The sequence below is a fragment of the Polyodon spathula genome, chromosome 39 (genome assembly GCF_017654505.1).
Source record: "Polyodon spathula isolate WHYD16114869_AA chromosome 39, ASM1765450v1, whole genome shotgun sequence".
Lineage (NCBI taxonomy): Eukaryota > Metazoa > Chordata > Actinopteri > Acipenseriformes > Polyodontidae > Polyodon > Polyodon spathula.
The window spans coordinates 2,437,611-2,461,320 of NC_054572.1; the positions used below are offsets into that span (position 1 = coordinate 2,437,611).

A 23,710-nucleotide genomic window follows, 5' to 3' on the forward strand; every position below is an offset into this window, starting at 1 on the left:
AATAATCTTTTTCAATACAATCAGTTTTCATTTTTTAAATGTACATTCTGGCTCACAACACATTCACTGGGTAATTCAACCTCGTCTCGCTCAACTGCGACCACGGTCTGCTTGCGGAGGGCACAGCCGGCTCCCGAGGGTATTAAAAAGGTAGCGTGTACCTCCTGTCGTTGTGGTTGATGAACCCTTTGCTCAGTTTATCCACGACTGTGGCTAGCATGAGGCTAGCATCGTTTGCAAAGTCCAGATCCCAGATCTCGGAGACGGGCACAGAGACGATGGCAAACGCCTCCTTGTCCTCCTTGGTGGGACAGGTCCCCAGCTGTGAAGGCAATGGACGAGTGTGTTATACGACGTGCCACAGAGTGGGGGCGTCTCCATTGTGCTTAACTGTTCAAGTTCCAGGGACGTGATAATAATTAATTAATTATGCTGTTGCACACGCATCCATAACTATTAAACTCTGAACAGTGCTGAATTTAGAAACGCCAATAAGGACTTCAATTCAGTGAAAAAGGTTTAGACTGGATACTAATGCCAATATCAAGTACAGTGCTGTGATACTGGTACTGCTGGTTACCAGCTAGAAGGTGTGAGTGGCGCTCACCATCAGTCGGATGGGCCTCTCCTCGTCGATGTCAATGGGAACACTGGTGCTCTGGATCCAGGTGTTGGTGCACAGGTGCCTCAGCCTCACATAGGAGTTCCTTCAATTAACACACACAGGAAACTGTTCAGTCTCAACTAGCGCTAAATGGCTGCTGGATTTTAATGAGACTTAGACTTGCACACGCTGCTAATATGCGTTGGCACAAAAAGCAGGAAAACCATTTTTTTATAGCATTGTACAGATCAGAATCTTAGAAAGAATCTCTCTAAGTGAATCTTTATTGCTCATCAGAGGAGGATTCCTTTCTTACACACCGGTCTGAGAAATAGGTAAGCATGCAAGCTAAGCAGGCGCAGTACCTGGGCACGAAGGAGTCCGTTTTCTGCAGCGTGGTGGGGTCCAGTTCAAAGAGCGACGCGATGTCGTTCCCATGGGGCACAGCCACCAGCTTGTACTTGATTTTCTCGCCGGCGTTTCTCTTGCTGCGGGAGCTGTCGGTCTGGTGGGGAAAGCAAAACAAGGGAGTATTGAGCAAGAAGCACAAGAGTGACACAGATGGCTCTCACGAGCACACAGGCAGACCTGTTTAACAAAGTGGCCAGGTTTCATTCAGTGTCAAGTGTGCTGTGTATATATAGATATGAGAGAGAGAGAGAGAATGACATATGTTGAATGACGATTCCAAGTCATACACCTCCCAGAAAAATTCTGAGCCTTTAAGAGCTTGTGATATTCAGGACATAGCGGTCAGGCTCCTTCCCACATTGCCTCCCCTGCTGTGGAAATAAGATGCAAATCACACAGCGTGACTGGAGTAACACTCACAGCACAGCATTCCCATTACAGGAAATGAAGTACACATCGGAGCACCATTGCTAGGTTACAGGATGCTCGGAGAAGACTTTGCTCTATGACTTTGTTATCTCACTTGGCGTCTCTTTGCATGAGGTAGACTGTGCCGCACTGGTAATTATAAATTCTGCAGCCATTTTAGCAGTTTCTTTATTCTCTCCCAGGATTAATTTTAATTGGGATTCCTGGTCTAAGAGGTGCAACCTGCTGATGAATTTGGGGTAGTAAATATTTCTAGCTTTGTATACACTACAGTGCACCGTACCCAGTATTGCACACTACAGTGCACCGTACCCAGGGTTGACTCTTCATGTGGTGCATTTCTCAACACTCTCTCTGCTCTGTATAAACACGTGTGTGTGCTACACAGTTCAGATTAGAAACCTGCATCTTCTTCACACTGCTGCTTACCGTGGACTTTGCTTCCACACTGTCTCCTTTGTAACTGGGGTTTTCCTGCACGGTAAAGAAAACGAAGATTATAAAATCAGCACAGTTTGGGCTTCCCCATTCTTGCCATGCTGGTTTACTGCAAGCCACAGAAATTCAGACCCTTTCCCTACACCCCCTTGGATCAGTATTCATACCAGTGATTTGTTTATTGCAACTCATATTTGACCATTATAGAAAATTAATACAGATTTTTTTTAAGTTGGGTTAAATAAATAAAAGCTAATCCAAAGTGACCTACAAGTCTGAACCTCATTTAAGAACATAAAAATAATTTCAGGGAAGGGAGGCCATTCGGCCTATCAGTGCTTCTCCAGTTCCTAGTATCTGATTGATGTAACCAGGCTGGTTCTTTATGAATGCCAATGTTAACATTTCCTTTCTTAATGTGTCCTCTGGCACTAGTTTCGGTGCCAGCAGGTTCAGATGAGTGACCGTCGACTAATTGAATAACTCAGCACAGCATTGCCTGTGCCTTGACCCCAGTGGGGTTCCTGCTTACCGCTGCTGCCATATAGTGTCCGGTCGCCAGGTGTTTGAACCTGTAGAGGCTGTTCCAGTGGCCAGCGCCTCCCCTGCAGGGGTCATGGTGGACAACCTGTGCAGAGAACAAACAAGCCTTCATAAAGCAGCACATCTGTATAAACCACTTTTGTAATCTAAAAATGAATTCTAATTAAAAAAGCATGCCAAATATGAATCCCTACCTCCAGTCCGTGTTGTCCAATAATGAACGAAGCATTAGAAATAACGTTTTTGTTTTTAAAACCGATTGCATTATGGAGCGCTCTACCCAAGCCAGTCCTTCTTCCCAGATAAGCGCTGCCCCCCCTCGGCTCTGGACTCACCTCCACCTCCCACAGTGCGTTGGAGCTGGTAGCACACGTGGCAGACTGCCGCAGTGTGGTCCGCAGGAAGACGTGCAGCTTGGCTTTGTACTCGTCGCAGGTCAGGAACTTCTCCTGCTCAGCATGGAAGAGCCGGACCACGTCGCCCTGCGCAGAACACGACACAGACCTGTGAGACTTCTTCCCAGACACACACTTCAACAGGAGACAGGACCCCTTCCCAGACCCCTTCCCAGACACACACTTCAACAGGAGACAGACAGACACACACTTCAACAGGAGACAGACCCCTTCCCAGACACACACTTCAACAGGAGACAGGACCCCTTCCCAGACACACACTTCAACAGGAGACAGGACCCCTTCCCAGACACATACTTCAACAGGAGACAAGCACTGCCCTTCCCAGACACACACTTCAACAGGAAACAGGACCCCTTCCCAGACACACATTTCAAATTATATTTTCATGGTATGTTTTATATTTACAAATTTCCCATAACTTTTTTTTTTTGCCATCATGTTGACTTGCTATTATAAGCTGCTTCAATATTGCAGTTCAGTATTGATCTAATACTGTATGTGAGAAAGGAGAAAAACAAACACTGCACAGTAGTCAATAAGCTTTCCCCAGCCAGCAGTGAATTGAACTAAAAGCTAAATGAACTGCAAACAACTACCGATAAGGGACCATGCTTAAAACTGAACTCCGGACCTCAATTAACAAAGCAGGGAAAGAAACAATATAGTAATGTCCGTAACGGAGGCAAAGCTAACTGGGCAGCCTGTGACTCACCCCCTTCAGCACCTCCTCCCTGTGATCACTGAACATCATGAACAGGTTGATCTTCCAGCTCGTGTTGCAGTTCACAGAGTTCACCTACGGGGGGGGGCAAGCGAAACGTTCAGACCCATTTCATTAACCCTTTCAAACACGAGACTGCAAGCGCTCCGGGATGCCTGCACGGTGCTACAGAGCTGCAGAGCTGGAATGTGCCCCTTGCTGCTGTGCTGCTCTCACCTCTTTGAACCCCGGGTGGTCGGAGAGCTCGTAGTTGCTGGCGTGAAGTGGCTGCCCTGCGTTCAGAGGGTTTAAGATCACTTTGTCTCCCACGACCACCTGCAACACAGATACAAGAGTTACACCAGCAATCAGCATCATAAGGATCTGACACAGACAACAGCTCCTTTCACTGGGGCACTCTGTAAAGCAGCTTAAGGCTTGGACTTGAGGGAAGTGATCCTTGAGTCACAGCAACTGTCTTTTCGCCGTTACACAGAGGAAGGATTGTCAAGTAAATCAAAGACTGGGTGTTTAAGCACACAGGCGGTGGACACACATTTGTGCATGAGATTTGCAGAACAAACCGAGGAAATGTGGAGTGGTGCTTGTTTAGACTGAATTCATACATCACTGATCGCCCTCACTTCCTGGACTTCCACTTAACCCAAAATATCCCTGCCGTTACTGTGACTTGGCGATCTTTCCGAGAACAACAGAGGATGTGCACACGTATGCTTTGTTTTTAGAAGGGAAAACAGAAGGAAGCACAAATGAACTTCTGAACTCCTCAGCACAGAACACAGCTTTATAGAATACTCCAATGGAAGTGTTTTCACTGTGCACAAAGTTAGCAGGGGCGTGGACTGCTTAATACCCTGTTATTTCAATAATAAAGCTAGACAAGGGGAGCTCTGAAGCCCTGTGCTGAATTTCAAAGGTCATGCAGCTTTGTTCCGCGACAGTGCTTTGCTGAATGTACGGCGGCAGCGTTTTAAAAGCCCCAGCTGCATTCGTGAGATTAGAACCATTATTTGGAGTTATAGTAGTGATACACACTTCTGACTACATTAAATACAACCGGCTCAATTAAATAATAAGGGACCTGGTTTGAACAAGCAGCTGGACCACCAGAGAGGACCACAGAGTGTTTGTTATTTTTACAAGGTCTTATCCCCTTATAGGGCTCATCTTATTAACGATGTAGCCGGGAGACACGGGTAAGAGACTTTGCATATTGAGTCCTGTCTTTAAACAAGAATACAAGTGCTAGTGTAACAGTATTATGGGGTAAATAGGATGCAATGACCATACCGCCTTCTAACCTGTGCTGTGGTATAAAGGACCGCTTTATAATGAGGGAGCACCGGACAGTACAGTGCAGTACCTCCTCCCACCAGCATGAGTCTGCAGGACCCATAACCACACAATCTCACACAGCACTGCCTGTTACACAGACTGGGAAGGACCAGCGATCCTTTCATATATCAGACAGTCTGTGAACAGTGTTCAGTGCGTGTGCGTGCGAGTGTGAGCATCTGTGCGTGTGCGCGTGTCTGTGCGCGAGGTCCTCACGTTGTCTCCATTGCTGCGGAGCTTCCAGAAGGGCTGGATGAAGAGCCAGGAGCCCTCGTTGCCCGTGGCGTCCAGAGTCACCCTCATGGCGTTCTTCTCCAGCAGGGCGGGCAGGCGCTTGTTCACTGTCAGGTACCTGTTACTCTTCATGTGCAGGAGCTGGGGAGAGAGCAGGCATTGTGTTACCCTGCAGCAGCAGCACATCCCACTGTTAGTGAAACACTGCAGACATGCCTGGTTTGTCACCGTTCTTGTTTGCACCAAGTAAACTCTTACAGTGCTAACTATCTGGCCACAAACTAAACGAGCCAAAGTCTGGTGCAGAAGAGTCCCTCAACTTAACCTTACAAGCTGAACAGTTTTCATCCATTATTTCAATACTACGTCGGGCAGGCAGAATGTTTGGGCTACTGACTTTACCTTGATGAAGGCATGAACCACAAGCTTTGTCAGCTTCAGTTCTCCAGTTCTGTCTCAGGCTGTACCTGCACACTACAGAGCCTCAATAACGTGGTCATCTTTACTGTGCTTGCTAGATTTGCTAGATCTGACATGCCCAAGACACAACTAGTAATCCACTGATATGTCAGTAACACACCTCGTAGGACTTATGCCAAAATCAACAAAGTGCTTTATTTGGCTCAATATTGAACTTGTGTCATTAATCAGGCTTTTAGTTTGCTAATTGTTGAGCACCCTGGGGGGAGTGATTGCCCAGAGACAAAGAACTAAAGAGTAAATATCTGACAAGGAAACTGGCAGAGAAGCAGAGCACGGAGGCACTGAGCACTTGAGCGCTCATTCAGATTTGGTCCAATTTAAATACTGCCACCTACAAGTTAACAATGGCTTATACAGCTGTGATGTATACCATACCTGTGTACAGCATCTCCAAGGTGCCTCCTGCCCATGATGTAGGTATCACACCTGCACACAGATGCCCCTTGCCTGTTAACACAAGGCTTGCTTACCTGTACAACACTGGCGTACTTGACCACCTCTCCGTGGACTTTCTTATTCTCCGTTTCATTCTGCTTCTGCTCCAGCGTGGCTGCGTGCTGCAAATGCAACGCAACAAAACACCGTCAGCTCATCCCGGTTGGTGAAGCAATCCCATTTCCGCATCCGACCAGGACGATATTGTGAAACTGGGGTTTCCAAAGCGTCAACAAGCGATCGGGATGACTGTGGTCCGGATTTCGCTTTGGTAATCCGATCGCACTTTTAATCGTGATTACATGTTGTTATTGGGTTTTTCAGAATTTAAAAAAGAGGAGATCAGGATTACTTTGATCCAAAATATCAGGATCATTTTGATCCTACTGAGAAGGGGGATGTCAATTTTAAATAATCATAGAACGTAGAAATTTTGTTTGAATTCCGATAGAAAACACGCACTAAGAGAGTCCAATAGAGTATATAATACAGGTTTCACATGTTAAGTTTTGTATCCATGCTAGCAAATTAACAACGTGCGTCTGATTAAATAAAACACATTTAGTGATGCAGCTTTTATCAAGAACAGCTTTGTTTTCCACTTATTTACATGATGTGGAGCACAAAATTTTCTGTTATATAAAGATGTGGGGAGAATGACATATCTTTAATGTGAAATGTCAATGGAGGATCCTTCTAGAAGTAACTATTTGCAGTGGCATCCCTCACTGCCCACCCAGTGAGTCCACCCTGTTGTGGTTCTGCTAAAGAAAGGTGCATCATGAGGCTCCGGCAGGTCGTCCAGATAAAAGTAATCTCGATCACAAAATACAGGATTAAAAAAAATCCACATTCAAAGTTTTGAAAAACCGCCTCCCTTGGAGATTTGCATTCAGCCTGTTGCTGAAGCTACCCTATCTATACAGCCAGGAACCTGGATAACATTCCCGTCTTCACTTCCTGCTGTGAGGCAGGGCAGAACATCTGAATATCTTTAAAGCTGCAAACAAACACTGCTAGTGAAATGCCCTTGCTTTACTGCAGGTATGAGTTTAGCCAGTTTGGTTTACCTCTGAGTGCAAAACTGGTATGCAGAGTTATTTTTACAACCCACACTGAAATCGCTGTCCTGACTCCATTAAAAGGCATGCCAGCAGGCTAGAATGTGACTAACCAAGAGTACTAAAGGAAATCTGGAATGCATGATGTGGCGTGTAGAACATATTTACCATGGAATTGTTACACAGCTCTGCCCGTTTCTACGTTCTACTACTGGAGGAATGTGGAAATATGTGTTTGAGCAGCCGTGCAACAGACAAGCTAGCTGACAAAGACAAGCAGAGAGACAGACACATTTAAACAATCACCTGTAATTTCTGTAGGAGCACCACGTCAGCAATCTTATCTTTGTCATGTTTGGCTTGCTTGGCTTTCCAGAACTGCTTCTGTGCCGAGTAGCGGCTCATAGGACACACCTTGAACAGACAGTCTGCGGAGAGAAGAGGGGACTTCCATGAGACAGGGAGAAGTGGGGTAGTGGTGGAGAGGGAGGAAGGAGCGGTCCGCAGCCTGGTCTTAGCTCACAGAGAGAGGCAGGTAAATCTTCAGGTGTGTGTGAACACTAAAGCCAGCAGGCAACCCCAAAACCCCAAAAGGTTCCCCTGATTGCATTGTATACAGCAGCCTGATCTCCATCAGCAAATTTCACAGGAGCCCTGGGGTAGCTTGATCCAGTCAATATTTATTCAGCACACCCGCTCCCTGCTGCAACGGTTTCCTGTTACAAGCATTCATCTGAGTGACTCAAACCTCCTTCTGGATGCTGTGGTTTTTATCAGGTCGGAGGCTGTCATGCATTGGCACTGTCCGGGAGACTATAAAACAGCTATTGAATTTCTAGAAATCAGCTCCAATTCTGACACTCTTAACCCTTTCAGGGCAGTGTAAGTGTGGGGAAGGGGGCCGAGAAGAGTACGTTTTTCACACTGCAGTAACTTCATCTCCTATAAACTGGAGCAGGACACTGCGTCTCAGCGGTTCTACCCAAGATAAACAAGTTCCCATAATAAACCACTCCTATTAATATTGCATGCATTTTCTTTTTATCTTCCCAATTTAACCCAGCATCAAACGCTAGGCTGACGTCAACAACCACAGATCCAGCTGACGTGGCTTATGTTCAGATGCTTTTCTCTTTCATCGGCACCCTGGCTGTCTGTTCCAAGCCGGGTTTAGTTCAACAACCATCCCAAGCACAGTGAACCCAACCCTCTTAGCTTAAATCAACGAATCAAACAGGAGGAACGGCAATTCACAGATTGCAGCGGCCCCTTCAGCCAACCAAAGGTGCTGCTGTGGCGGGTAACCTACTTGAAGAAGTTTCATAGCCTGGAGAAGGGGTTTTCAACCAGGGGGGGCTACTAAGAGTCATACAGGGTACGCAGGACGACTCACAAATAAAATTTAAATGATCCCTAAACCACTGTGCAGCTCAAAGGTCAGTATAGCATAGTTTGAAAATGATCATTCGCCCGTACGCAGACATGCTTTCCACTGAGCAGACTTCCACTCCGATATGAGGGTGCGCTCTGCACTGCTCATGAACTTTACAGTTTTCAACTCATCGTACAACTGAATACTAATTAGTGACCCGATTTTTCGAGAAGAATAAATGATCCGGTAAATAAATAATAAATCCCAATACATACTTTGATGTTTTTTGTTTTATTTATTATAAATCATTTTTTAAAAATCAATGCATGAATAATGCCGTCATGCCCGTCTTTAGACTCTGTGTCAGACGGTAGCCTCTCGTGCTCGAGACAAGGGCACAATAAGATGGAATGCATGTCTGGATGAAGCGGAGAGCGGCTTTCTAACTTAGAACACATTGTATCTCAGGGAAGCAGAGTGCCCGACACAGAGTCCGAGTTACCAGCTCGTACCCCGCGGACATGCTCTATGATCAGACAGGTTGTCCCGATTTTTTGACTTACCCCGGAACTTTCTGGGAGGGTTAGCAAGGTCGCCAGCAGCCGGCTCCACCACACATCTGTCATCTACCAGGCTAGGGAGAGAAGAAGACACATTAACCTCAGCACAGCTGCTCCAAGCGTTTCAAACCGGTGAGGCTCCGCGCTGCGTTTCCAATACAATCGCATGCTCAGAGCAGCACATTCCTACTGCCCCGCGGAGCTCCCACGTGTATACCCAGTGCTGCCACACCAACTCTGCAATCCACCCAACACTTGCTTTGCAGTAAATATTGTTAAGGGACATTATCTGCTCTTTTTAGATTAAAAAAAAAAAAAAAAAAAAACACACCAAAGCAGCTCTTATTTAGTTCAGCCTGTTCGATGCAAACGTGTTTGTCCGGCAGCCCGCCACGTTTGCCTTTTGTGCCGAGCGATTCTGTTACTGATCTGTACAAGATTAACCCTTTCAAGAGAGAGCGGGGGGTCTTGTCTCTTTAATGCAAACTTATTCTGTGGATTTGTCAGACCAGGAACTGCTTTTTATCAACCCAGAGTCTCCTCGTTGTCATTTCAACTGATCAGTAATGCCCGCGAAGCACAAGGCTTTACAGTAGAAGCATTGAAAGCCTGCTCAGCAGGGGAGCACAGATAAAATAAAGTGAACGGGCAACAAAACCTCCATCAATGCTGAATCGCTGTCATTGAAAACAAAAAAAAAAAAAAAGTGCTCCGCCATGCAATGAGACTTTTCATACACTAACATCCATTTCCTAGATGACTCAGCATTTCTTATTAAAATAAAACAAGATCTCTCCCGTAGATGCCAGAAAACAATGGGTTCGGCTGACAGCTGCTGGCCACAAAACCAAAGCAAAGGAACCCGAGCTATTTATAAAGCCCTACAACAGACTGCCAGAGTTACTGTATCAGGTTTACCCACTGCTACACTTTCACTCTGTATTTACATAACCATTGCTTTCTAACACTGGCTTGCTTTACCCTAGACTAAACATCCCCACTCAACAGCAACACAGATTAACAGGAGCCTGGCATGATAACCATGCTGCATGGACTCCACCTGTTCATCATGGTGCTACACACACAGTGCAACAGCAGCATGGCACCAAGCTGCAAAGCCTCATGCATCTATCAGCGCAGGCTTTGTCTGCATTAACAGTTATGTACGCCAGCACTGCATGGAGGTTTAGATGTTTGCTCCGATGAATTCTTGACACAATTTGTGGTGAAGAATGTCCAAGTTTCACAAGAAATGCTTCTCTAGATAAATACTAAACTCTGACAAGCGACATGCGCACCCCTCCACTCTACCCCTGCTGAGGAGAGAACCACACAGTGGAAATGAATTTTATTATATTTGACGCAGAAGATTTTCCTTTTGTAAGCTGGGTTCCCACATTGACATACCCAGAGATCTCAAGTCCCTGAACACGCAAATCACAACACACTCTGTCAACACTGCCGACTCATACACAGGTCTTGAAGTCCCTTCTTGAAGACAGCCCCGTTCAACACACAGTAGAGTGATTTCCTGCCATGCTCGGTTATAATTCTGTAGGGTCAATTAGCGATTAAGGCTGGATGACTTATGCCCACCCCTTAGCAATTCAAAGTATTTTCTGAAGTGGTTTTTAATCTTTTAAAAAGGTACATTCCATGAGCTACTGTACACTTGTACAGACATATTCAAGACTACACAGCAGTGAGGTTTCAGGGACAGGAACTGACTGCACAGACTTAGAGAAATTGCTGATGGGATATGACAAGAAGCATGTGGGTTATTAGTGATCAAATCAAGTGAAGATGATAAACGATTTGACAAAGTGCGCTCATCAGCGTTCTTCTCAGTATCTGTTAAAGGTCAAGAGACTAGAACTGGCAACGCCTTCAACCTTACCACTCCTTAACTGCCGGTCTCTCCCCCTTTACAAACTGATAACCGTCAAATCTGGAAACCGACACGCACAGATGTAATCTAAAATAGAAATAAGCCTCACATTTTAACGAGGAAGCGTGAGATAACACCCAGTTAACCAAAACTCTGGCTCGCGTAGACCACAGTTTTAAATGAAAAGTTTTACTAATTAAATAAGTTAGACCAAGTTGTTCGGTGGGTTTTGTTTTTCCATTCTTGATGTGCCACATCTAGCCACCTCCCTAATCTTCCTTAGTTCAGAAATCTCCAGGGGGTACAGCTGCAGTCACAAGAACACAAGCCCAGCGCAGAGTCCCGGGGCTCTGTTGAGGGTCGACTGCAGCACTGGAAAACAAGCTTTTAACAAACGGGTGCTTTCTAAACAGATGCCTTCCTCCAATAGCGAATGCTCTTTGGATACTGAGGACCCCGGACTGGTTATTTGCATGCAGGATATGCCAAATGCAAAATGTGTGGGCGGTGAAGTGCTCCCAGCTCAGGCGTGAGGAAGGTCAGCACTGTCTGAATCCTGAAACACAGCCTGCTCCAGTGATCTTCACAGTGGGGCTAATCCTGCCAGGGTCCAACATGGAATTAAAGCAGGGCCCATGGAATCAAACCACTAATACAGCAGGCAAGTCTGTTCTAGGGCTGGCTGATGCACATCTGAAAACATTAATGGCCTATTGACAAACAACTTCCCTTTGTTTCTACACCACAGTTTATATCAATTGAAAAGATCAGGTCAATACAAAATGTTTGCACAAAATGAACATGAAGCTGCTAAGACCAGAAAAAAAGCCTAGTGGCAAGATCTGGCTGAGAGTGCAGGCACACTCAAGGTATTACAAATGGACATAATCTGAAAAAAAGGACGGGGTTTTAAAATGAAACCTGCATTATGTTATTCCAGAAAGGGGAAAAAAAAAGGGTTAGCAAAGTTTGCACTGGAGGAAAAAGCTTAGGAAATTGGGACCAAACTTGGACAACGCAGGTTATAACTTTCTTACATGATGTGACGCCCCCAGTCCCTGTGTAATGTAACCCCACTATCACTAAATAGTCCCTGTTCACTTAAAGACCCCGCGCAATGGACAGGAAGTCCACTCAAAACAAAGCATTTTCACAGGACCTCATTTAGAGCTTTGAAATGACTTCCTGTTCATTTTGATTTCTTAAATGAACAAGGAGTTATTTAGAGACATCTCGACATGACAGAGGGCGTGCCATGCTAGCAAAACATTATTTAAATATAGCTGTAAATCAATTTGAGATATCTCCACTTCATTTTCGATATCTCAAAACAAAATTAAACATATGGTCAAAGAGATTTATTTACAGGTACCTGCAAATGATTTACATATCTCAAAACAGTTCACGATATCTTAAAATGCCACTTGTGATATCTCTAAATAATAATTTGGATTGCCATTGTGATCCTTAAAACACAGCTCCTGCATTAGCCTTGCAAAATTCAAGCGCAAATAAAAGTCAGTGGTCTGTTTGCATGGCTGCTTTATAACCCGTTCAATGGTATAAAGGGCTACCTTATAACCAAGGAGAGGCTACAACTACTGTACTACTGCTTTCACACTGGGACGCTTAACCCGGGTCAGGACCTGGTGTCATGTGGGTCGGCTGCGCGATTTCATTTTTGATAAAGCCGGGTGGTTCGCTGGGACCCGGGTACGACCCAGGTACGTGGCTTCACACCACGCAGGGTCGGGACCCCGGTAGGAATGCCATTGCGAAATGGGCTTTGGATTATTACTCTGCATTCATCCCCCCCATCGCCCTAGAATGTAGGTGTTGTCATTCATACCTGTTCAACATTCCTGGTAAAAATGCCAATGCTGTAAGGGTATTAGGTAAAGCATCACAGACGGTATCTAAATACAGCACAATACAATCAAACCCTACATTTGAAAAAGGCCGCTTGCGATAACACTGTGGTTAGATTACACTTAAGTATTCTCTGGCAAGGGGCTTTCCAATTGAATGTCCGGTGGCAAGACGTGTTTTACTATTCCTTTTAATACACAATACTAGTTCTAATATTATAGATTATAATGAACAAAACGTGCTGTGCGTGAGAGTGCACCTGAAGCGCATCAGTGGAAACATGTTTAACCGCGATACATTACGATGAACACACAGCACATTATTAGCAGATACCCGCCTCCTCTTATTCCACTTAGCAACTTGAAACTTCGTACTAAATCTTAACTGTCCGTCATAGAAAAAGCTTGCAGAATATTACTAATATTATTAATAATATGTCCAATTCAGGATTTCACTTACCCCAGAGTGCTGATGAACCCGTTTACAGAGCCCTCTGCATACAAGGACACAATATCCCCTATGTGCAGAAAACTGGACATTTCCGACATCTTTCACTCGTGTTATTAAAAAAAAAAACGAAATACATAAATAAAACAGTCCCGCAGATGAGCTCAGTTCATGCAGCCGATCTGTCGTGCGCCGCCACAAGCCCTGCAATACTTTACTCACACACACCGTGCACCACGCACTCACAACCCAGACCGCTTCCTGATAATTCCAAGTTTAAATGAGCAAAACTACTGGAATAGCCAGGGGGGGAAAGAGAGAGAGAGAAAGTTAGACAACCGGACGGCGCTGCGACTCGAAGCCGGATCTGGGCGATGAAAACATCTCCGTGCATTTGTGTTTTGTGTTTTTTTTTTTTTTTTTTCATTTTAAGTTGCACACCTGGGCCAATAGCAATCGAACCAGGAAGTTGAGGAGGCAAAAACTCGATGCAAATTGTTGCACACAGCAGAGTCAGCAACACCGACTTTCTGCTGATCCCCCCCCCCCCCCCCGCACTAATGCTGCCGCTGCTAGGCGCACTGCCGTGCTGCGTGGAGCGCATGTTGTTTGGTGCTTTGATGTGGCAAGAATGTCAGTGAAGGTTTCCTTTTTTTACGCATTGAAACTGTGTAAAGCTGAGCATGTAGCACAGGAGATCGTTTCCATAAGAAACACAGACGCGCCTCACTGTGCACCTGCACTTTCGCTATACAGTGCGTTTTCTTTATTCAATCAAGTCTTTGGATGATCATAAGTGTTGGGCCGTCAGAGGATATTAGTTCGATTTTGCCAGCTTCACGTGTGCAATGCCACGCACCCTGCTTTACTAAAGCTCCGGGGACCAGACGAATGGTTGTTGGGCTGACAATCGCGAAGAGCGCTTAACAGTACTATTAAGAATATGCGTTTCAAAGCATTGCTTGCTGCACTAGTGGTCACATTGTGGATACAGTAATCAGTCCTCATCCAATTATATTTCAGTGGCACCACAAGGTCCATGTACTGGCTCTGTTTTATAGGAGCAATTGTAAGAGAGCTACAGTGGTGGCAGTCATTGGTAGAATGGTATTACAATGCTATGGACTAAGACCCAGTGCAGTGCTATGGTACCATAGCAGTACCAGAGGGCAACGGTATCAGGACCCCAGTATAATATTTACTCTAAATCCATTGTGTTGCCATTGCTGGTAATGACAGGAAGTCCTGCCCTCTGGGTCTCCTCTAGGAACATGCAACACTGCCCAGTAGGGCGGTGCTAAAGAGCTAGCAGCCCTTCTTCAAGGTAGCGCACTCTTTCAATGAGGAATCTTTTCTCTCTTTCTGAGTGTTGAGTTCAGAGCAGTTCCAGTATGTGTGTGTCACAGCCATGCCTCCTCTTCACTCTGACAGCTCGTATTGTTGAGTTCAGAGCAGTTCTAGTGTGTGTGTCACAGCCACGCCTCTCCTTCACTCTGAAGGCTCATATACAGGAAGCACTGGGTTCTCTGTGGTTTCTTTGTGGTACAAACTCTTTTATTCCAAAAATAATTTTCATATTCTGTACAGAGGAACTCAAACAATATACACTTTTAACACCTACTATACTCACACACCTTAATGTAACTCACACACACACACAAACACACATGTTACATTATACTTTGCCCCACACTTGCACATTAGCTTGCAAAACAAACACGCTCACAAAACTATAAAGCTATAGTTCTGCCAAAATGTACTATACAGTATTTGCACTATACAGAGATATAATGATTCATGTGAGGCACATAGAGGTGAGCAGCACATGCCAGGTGGTTTATAGAGTTGCTATGACTGTGCGTTTCTCTATCGGGTTTATGGTATGTGGAGGCTTACAGGGTTAAGGGGTGCTGTTTAATTGCAGGTAAATTATAGGTCTGGTAAATAAATAAGTGTTGCAACAGGGCTTGTATGCACATCCCTTATCAAATACAATGGACTGTAATGGCAAAGCAATGGCTCTTTTGTAAGGACAGCGACACGAGGCCTCTTTTGACAGAATGGAAACATTAGAAGAGTAGCAGGTTCACAGTTGGTGGGGTGGGGCTTGTAGAGTGGAAGGCTCCCTATACTGTTTGCAATGAAATGTTCTGCTGTGCGACGGTGAGGCTCGGCGGTGAAAAGGTTCTGAAGCTCACAAAGGGTTAAGGATTGGATTTGAAACCCTCTGGGACCGCACCTTTAAATAAGGAATAGTCTTGAGGGCAGCAGTTTAATCTCACAGGGCCATTTAGAGGTGCTGTAAATAGCACACGCATCAGGAACTCCCCCCGGGTTCATACTAAACAAAGGCTGAGGCCAACCTACGCAATTGCAGCCCTTATCTTGCGACAGCCACATTGCTGGTAAGATGGCAGTGGCTTGAAATGGATTTCCTGTGTCCCTGCTAACCAGCACTCAACACATGAATGCATGATGCACTAGTGTGCAGAGCTGTGCCATCCAGTGGATAGCTCTTGAGTCATCTCTTGCTCACTGAACTCCACAGTGTGTCTCTTTCTGATTTAGGAGAGGAGTTTCCCCATTTAAGGATCTCAATGCCTTTGAAATGACCACAAGGGCAACCGGTAGTCTATGCTTGAAGCAGTAAAGTCAAAATGCACACAAATGGATGTTCTATTTAAACATGTCTAGTAAGCACAGACGCAGTCTGTTTGAATGTAGCAGGTGCTATCTGCTAAGTGAGTTTAATCACTAAGAGAATGTGGCAGGTGTAATCGATTAACTATTAGATAAATCATTGCACCTCATTACCATTCAAAAGGCAGCGCAAACAGAGAAACAGCGGATATGCAAGGCTGTGGGAATGTCTGCTCGCAACACAGGTAAGTAAGTTTTTATTGCATTGAATGGCCATCATAATCTTTATCAAAATAACAATTTACACAATTAAACGTAATCCCAACTATCAATGACATCTAAAATAGCGATTCTTACTAATACAATTGGATTAGGTTAACCCTATCTAAAAACAAGTTCAATTGTGCTAACAAGCAGGGAGGGTCCCGGTGCTTCTTGACCGTGAGAAGGAGGCCGTAGCACAGAAAGATACAACCTCCTTGTGTCCCAGCTTGTAGCATCACTCCATGCCAAAAAATGGCCCTTGTTCTCTTCACTGTAAATTAGCCCCACACAGACTGGCCACTTCAAAACCCAGGGCCAGCTTTTCCCAGTCCCGAATGCTGTCCCACTGGTCACTATCCTACAAGGGGTCAGCCCAAAACCCCAGGCAAAATTATAACCAGCAAATCGATCAATGAAAAGTGAAAGTGCAGAGCTCAGTTTGATCACTTATGACTTGATCTTTTAACAGAAGCCGTGTTTCATAAATAGTGTCATACTTTTATCTCTTGGTTGCCTCTCCTTGTCTTTGCCCAGAATGATGTTTTAGTTGCCCTATATCACGAAACCTGTGAGTTTTGAGTGATCTGGTAAATTAAAGCTAAATTCTGAAGTCGTAATACCTTCAGTGATGTAACATGGCTTCAGCATTAATTGGTACACTCTAAAGACCCCCCCACCTGCTACACTACTATTCCGTGGCCAAAGTTCACACGTTGCCACGCCAGATCATTCAGGCGCGGTCATGTGTTACACAAAGATAGCTGCTAACTTTACATTAAAAGAATGGTTTGCTTTAGAAGAGAATTCACTTTATCAGTCGAATCCATTTTCATGCTCATTTCCATTACTTTGTCAAACTTCATTCATCCACAGCTGTGAACCCCAGTTACTAGGAAACAAAGCCTGTTCCTGCTAATGATCTGATTCCTGCTAAAAAGATCGTGAGAAATCGTCCAAACGATGCTGGAATACAACATAATGTTATCATGAGCGATGTCTTTCCAATTACCAGGAATGTCAGATGAGCGCATTTAAACTTCAAGTGATGCAAATGCAGGTATTTGGCTATTATCACTGAGTAGGATGCATTTGCCTATGAAACCATAACTGGCATGAGGGATCGTCATCTCCAACACATCACTGTATTTCTGTCCCTTTAGTACAATGACATGGTTATAAATCTTATAATCTAAACCAGTCTTTCCCAAACATGTTGATTGGTGACCCAAATGAACACAGGAATAATGAACCCACGACCCCAAATTATTCACTATTTGTATTTTAACTGAAATACTTCTTAACCAATCAAAATGCCATTTCATTTATTTGTAACTACACTATATAAAAGGGATGGGCAATTCTGGTCCTGCAGGGTCGCTGTCCCTCCTGGCTTTTGTTCTAACTGTGCTCTAAATTACTTAATTAGATCAATAATTGGTCCAAGATTAATTTAGAGCACAGTTGGAACAAAAGCCAGGAGGGACACAGGCCCTCCAGGACCGGAATTGCCCACTCCTGCTATGTAAGCATTTAGGCTTTGATAGTTTTACAGCTTGCTAAAGCGTTTGCTTTTATGAAATTAATTATTGGTAAAAAATAGTATTAAACTAACATATTGTGACGACAAGGCACACTCACCTGGAGGGGTGAGGGGGGCACTTCTACGACCATAACAGCTAGCTAGGGTTTTTGAGTTCCCCTTCATGCAGAAATTGGGAATGCAGCTGATCGCAGACATGCATTTGCAGGAGAGCCCTCATGTGGAGTGATGGACGATGTGGGTGCATTGAGTTAATGGATGGTGGGAAGGTATGCATGCTTGTGATTGGAGGAGCGTGCACGACTGTTAGCTGTGTGTGTGTGTTACCTGACTGATTATTAAACACCTTATACTTTATTTAAAGCAGAAGACTTTAACTTGTATGTAAATTATATTTATTTTGAATATAAGCATTAGAAGTTGTTTAGTGAAACTAAATCTTAACAGTGTGCACTGAACGTCATATTTTATAGATTGTTTGGCAATCCATCAGAAACCTTGACACCACCCATATTTGGGTTGCGACCCCCACTTTGGGAAACGTTGAGACAACCTTGAACCCTGAACCCTGATCCCTGATCCCTGGACCATGTTCACGGAAGAATTTGGAGTTTATTCTCTTTTTGCAAAACTCTATCCAAGCCCTAACAAAACTGTGAATAGAGCCCTTTATGTCAGAAAAAAAAAAATTATATTCAGCTGCATAATGTACTTCAAAAGTGATTTGATGCAATGATCTTTCAATATACAATTGACTCAGAGCCTAGCCGTGATTTGACACTGTACTGACAATGCCCCCCTTCACATCCACTGAAAGGGTTGGCAACGATTGACGGGTTTGTTAGTCAAACTGCCACAGCATTGCCTAACAGGAGTCAACCACGATCAGCCTTGCTTCACAGAAGAGTTTTCATGAGTAGCACAAAGGGACAGGCGCAGTATATCTGTAATTCCAGTTTATCTCAGACAAACATCTAAATTGTGTCTAAATATATAATGGTATGGATGAGTAATACTGTACAGAGATTAAAGATAATTAATTATAAAGCTTGTTTTATTATTATTATGGTGCTGAATGTGAGAACTATTCATTATCGTCTTTGATATTATTTTTTTTTTCTTTTAGTTCTACAGCCATGGCAGCACAAAGAGGAACCAAAAGTGGACACTGAGAGAAAAAAAAAATTAAAGAAGTGAAAAAAAGCTTGTAATCTCCCTTAAAGAGTAAGTAGCGAGGTTCAGAAAAATATAGCGTCCCCATGCGCTGCTACAGCTGTTTACACTTCTAACTTTAAAGTCTGTTCAAAGTTATTTTCAAAATAGCCGTTCTAGTGCACTGGGGTTTGAGATTTACAGGTACGTTGTTTAAACACTTATAGCAACACATGGGAACGAAGAACACATGGGAATGGAGAACACATGGGAATGGAGAACACATGGGAATGGAGAACACATGGGAACGAAGAACACATGGGAATGGAGAACACATGGGAACGAAGAACACATGGGAATGGAGAACACATGGGAACGAAGAACACATGGGAACGGAGAACACATGGGAATGGAGAACACATGGGAACGGAGAACACATGGGAATGGAGAACACATGGGAATGGAGAACACATGGGAACGAAGAACACATGGGAATGGAGAACACATGGGAACGAAGAACACATGGGAATGGAGAACACATGGGAACGAAGAACACATGGGAACGAAGAACACATGGGAACGAAGAACACATGGGAACGAGAACACATGGGAATGGAGAACACATGGGAATGGAGAACACATGGGAACGGAGAACACATGGGAACGAAGAACACATGGGAACGGAGAACACATGGGAACGAAGAACACATGGGAACGAAGAACACATGGGAATGGAGAACACATGGGAATGGAGAACACTAGATTTTCCTGAACCCTGCTAATTACTCTTTAAGAGCCCATACTAGCCATGCTGCAGGAAAAACCGGTGTCCCAGAAACTAATGGTTTTCTATTGAACAGATTAGTCAGGTTCTCCTCACTAACAGGGCTCACTATTAAGTATCAAAAGCCCAGAGACTGTCAAGAATGTGGAGAAGCAGGAGACCTCGGTCTCTCCTGGCATTTCTTAATTGCTGTGATTACTTGTGCCTGGGGGTGTCAGGGGTAGAAACAAGGGTGCTTAAAATAGTGCCAAAGCTTTAAAACCCATCTGATCCCACTTATTAGCCTACTGACGATGTTACTGACCCCTCTTTTTTGTTATCACTTGTTATAGTTTTATATTACGGTTTTTCTCAATTGCTAAATCAATGCGAATGAAACTGTGGTCAAAGACACCGAAACCAGTAACTGCACGACCGAAACAATGACCTCCTTTGCAAAACCATTAGTGTTTTTATAGTTCTTTTCACAATGATTGCAAAACACTTGTAAAACACTTCACACAAATCTCTGCATTTAGCACAGCATTCATGTAAGTTTCTTGCTTTCACATTGAATCCATATGTTTGCAACTGAAAGCAATCAGTATCAATTTAAACTTCACTTGTGCAAATGATAATAGCTACATTTTTCAATCCTCCATCAGACATTAATCATAATGCACTGTGTATTTTACTGTACTATACTGTAATGTAAATCTATATACTGCTGTAATGGTTAGACTAACTGTTTACTGTAGTCTTGATATTGTAATACTGGAGCTTGATGCCAGTGTTGCTCCTCATGAATATGTATTTGTGGATGAGGCTGGTTTAAATGTGACCAAAAAAAGAAGATGTGGACGAAATCTTGTTAATCATCGTGCCACAGTTGATGTCCCGTGTCAGCGTGGAGGAAATATAACCACGTGTGCTGCCATTTCTAGAAATGGTGTAATCTCCCAAAGCACCACCATAGGCCCATATAACACAACACACCTGCTGGTGTTTCCAGATTCAATGTATGAAAGCGTTATCCCCCCAGAAGAGAGAGTGCGGGAAGGGCCAGAGCTGACAGACTTTGTCATCGTGTGGGACGATGTCAGCTTGCACCACTCTGCGCATGTCCGAGGGTGGTTTGAAGCTCATGCACTCTTCTCAATGGTGTTCCTCCCTCCCTACTCTCCCTTCCTGAACCCCATAGAGGAGTTTTTTTTCTGCCTGTCGCTGGAAAGTGTCTGACCGTAATCCCCATGAACAGGCAACACTTCTCCAGGCCATGGAAGAGGCATGTCAAGACATCACTCCAGATGCATGTGGCTCTGCCATGCAAGGAGCTTGTTTCCAGAGATGTCTGGCCAGAGAAAACATTCTCTGTGATGTTGATGAGAACATGTGGCCTGACAGAAATCAGAGGCTGGATGATGAATACCTGGAAAATAGCTTTTTTGTTAAAGTTTGTTTTCTGTTGTAATTATAGCAAATTATGATTTTATTTACAAGTTTACAGAGAAGTCTGGGTCACCTGGGGCTACTGAAAAAAAAAAGATATACACCTATATGTAACATGTGTGGTCACATTGCACAATTTCCAATAAAGTAAGAAGAGTAATCAGGGAGAAACGGTATGAGGAAAAAATTAATAAACAGGGTTAAACATTTTGATGATTATATTTTGAATTTATTGCACCTTTGTGAAATGGTTGATAATGTGAGTTTTTCATTTGATGACAAATGAGACATGTATTTTGAGATGTTGCATTTTGCAAAGGATTTTTGAAGTTTTGCAAACCACGAGACTGGTTTGATTTGTATGTTAACTGTTTTGGTAATGTAGGATATTGTTTCAGGAAATGTGTTTAAGCGATCGAGAAAAACTGTAATTGAGGACAAGCAAATATTTTAAAAACCTGCCAGCAACCAGATTCTGTGAAGTCTGGTTTCTTGTGCTTCAGAAAAGTGCAGTTCTTTTGAGCTTTATTGTTTCTAGTAAAGTGTATTGAGGGGCTTTTACACAAGAATCATGCTTGTGACTAGGATTGCAATAAAGTTGTGTCCAGTCCGTCAAAGAAATCAAAAAAGGCAAGCAGCACTGCCGGGCTGATTGAGGACCAATAGCCTGGATGGAAATTGTGTTTTAGTAAAAGCGTGGTCCCAGACTGAGAGTGTACTGGGTCATGTCTGTCCGGTTAACCCAGTGTCTGTGACTGATAAGTGACATTCCTCACAACACCATGAGCAAGCAAGTGTGTGAGGACACAGCAATTAACCAGAGGAGAATCCGCTTGACCTCACATTGCTGCCGTGCCTTTGACAAACAGGACAGCCAGACAAGGAGCACATCCTGTTCCCAGTTAAACAGAGAGAGGGTGAGGCCCGCTGAGTGACACAACAGGCACATACACTGCTGCAGGTCTGTGCAGTGCAGGGTAGTCAGTCTGGATTGAAAGGCGCCACTCACACTGGGAGTTCCGAATGCTCCTCCCCCTGTCATTAGGAAAGTGCATTGAAGAGAAAGCCCAGTCTTTTACAAAGGCTTGTAAAATATCATTCTAAAGAACTGGCCAAGCAATCATGTTGGATTTTTAACTAAAATAGGCTGTTATGGTTATCTGGCTTAACTTTGAATTTATAGAGAAGTCAAAAGTCATAATATATATTTAAAATGTACATAATCTTGTTAGGCTGTTACATTTTTTCTGACCTGCCTCTAACTAACGTTTCCAGTGCAGGAATGGCCAGGGTCCCTGGAGCAGACAGACATTTAAAAACTTGGACACTTGGAAACGTAATTTCGCCCATCTGGTAAAGTCATAACATGCACTTGAACTGGTGTACATGCTTCACCCAAGGAAGTGCACTTCCTCCCATTCAAACAGGGCAGCGGCAGCTAGGCTGAACGCCAGGGCGCTGAATCAGGGGGTGCATGAACGAGCACACCGCACACAGCACTGTGGATCAGGACCAGTGAGCACGGAAAGCAGGTGCAGTGTTCCCAGCGGCTATCCTGCAGCTGAGATTCAATCACACACAGGAGAGGGTGGAAGCTGGCCAGGTTATTGTGCTTTTACATTTAAATGCCAAAGGCTCAGCTTAACCACTTCACTCATTTCCTGTGAAACCATTAATACAGATTGCACCTGACTGTGCCATCACTGCCACCTGCTGTCAACAATTTGAACTACGTGCTTTATGTACTGCAGTAACACTAAAATAACCGTTTAACATTTTGACTTTGTCATAGATTACGCTGTTATTGATTTAGTAAGATAACATATCGTTGTGTGTTTTATAGTTATGGATGAGATACTGTTTATATTAAAAAAAAATGATATCAAACTCAGGGATGGGAAAGTCAAGTCGTGGAGGGCCACACTACACCAGGTTTAACCGGAATCGTTACATTATGAACTGGTGGAGATGTTTAACTGGAATCGTTACATTGTGAACTGGTAGGAGATGTTTAACTGGAATCGTTACATTATGAACCGGTAGAGATGTTTAACTGGAATCGTTACATTATGAACTGGTAAAGATGTTTAACTGGAATCGTTACATTATGAACCGGTAGAGATGTCGAACTGGAATCGTTACATTATGAACTGGTAAAGATGTTTAACTGGAATCGTTACATTATGAACTGGTATGGCTGTTTAACTGGTTCGTTTACACACTTTAGAACATGATTGAACTAATACCTGGTCTGGGAAGGCCATGGTTGCTCATCACAGTACTAACGGCTTGTTTCTTGTAATAGTGGCTCAGAAAACGTCTTTCAATGATGAAAACATTTTAAAAGACTGAAGAAGTGAGCTTTAGTTTATAACGTTTATGTAATACTTGACATGACAGAATGGTGGCAGTGCTGATCAGACACAAGAGCACAAAACACTGTCTTCGATTGGGATGTTGGGGTGTTTGACCACAAGGTGCCACTGCAGCTGTATTTATAAACACCCATGAGAACAGATCATAGAACCACAGGGGAGGTGTGTGTGTGTGTGTGTGTGTTGTTTGTGTGTGTATGTATGTGTGTGTCGGCAGGTATTACTATCAATATGCAGACAACATTTGAGAAAATGTCCCCACAAAGATAGCAACTCCT

General features: G+C 43.9%; 1 protein-coding gene across 2 annotated transcripts in view; it reads right to left on the reverse strand.

The window, feature by feature from the left end:
• The window catches only part of LOC121304724 (inositol 1,4,5-trisphosphate receptor type 3-like), a 40,214-nt gene extending 26,494 nt beyond the window's left edge, over nt 1-13,720 (reverse strand). For both annotated transcript variants that reach the window (XM_041236080.1, XM_041236078.1), the window contains exons 1-13: nt 13,262-13,720; nt 9,049-9,119; nt 7,420-7,541; nt 6,088-6,174; nt 5,117-5,275; nt 3,782-3,880; nt 3,557-3,640; nt 2,761-2,907; nt 2,415-2,510; nt 1,874-1,918; nt 970-1,109; nt 608-707; nt 162-322 (exon numbers count right to left, since the gene is read on the reverse strand). In XM_041236080.1, coding sequence (XP_041092014.1) covers nt 162-322; nt 608-707; nt 970-1,109; nt 1,874-1,918; nt 2,415-2,510; nt 2,761-2,907; nt 3,557-3,640; nt 3,782-3,880; nt 5,117-5,275; nt 6,088-6,174; nt 7,420-7,541; nt 9,049-9,119; nt 13,262-13,350 — 1,400 coding nt within the window. In that variant the 5' untranslated portion in view covers nt 13,351-13,720. The remainder of the gene's footprint in view (nt 1-161; nt 323-607; nt 708-969; nt 1,110-1,873; nt 1,919-2,414; nt 2,511-2,760; nt 2,908-3,556; nt 3,641-3,781; nt 3,881-5,116; nt 5,276-6,087; nt 6,175-7,419; nt 7,542-9,048; nt 9,120-13,261) is intronic.
• Nucleotides 13,721-23,710: the final 9,990 nt, after the last annotated feature.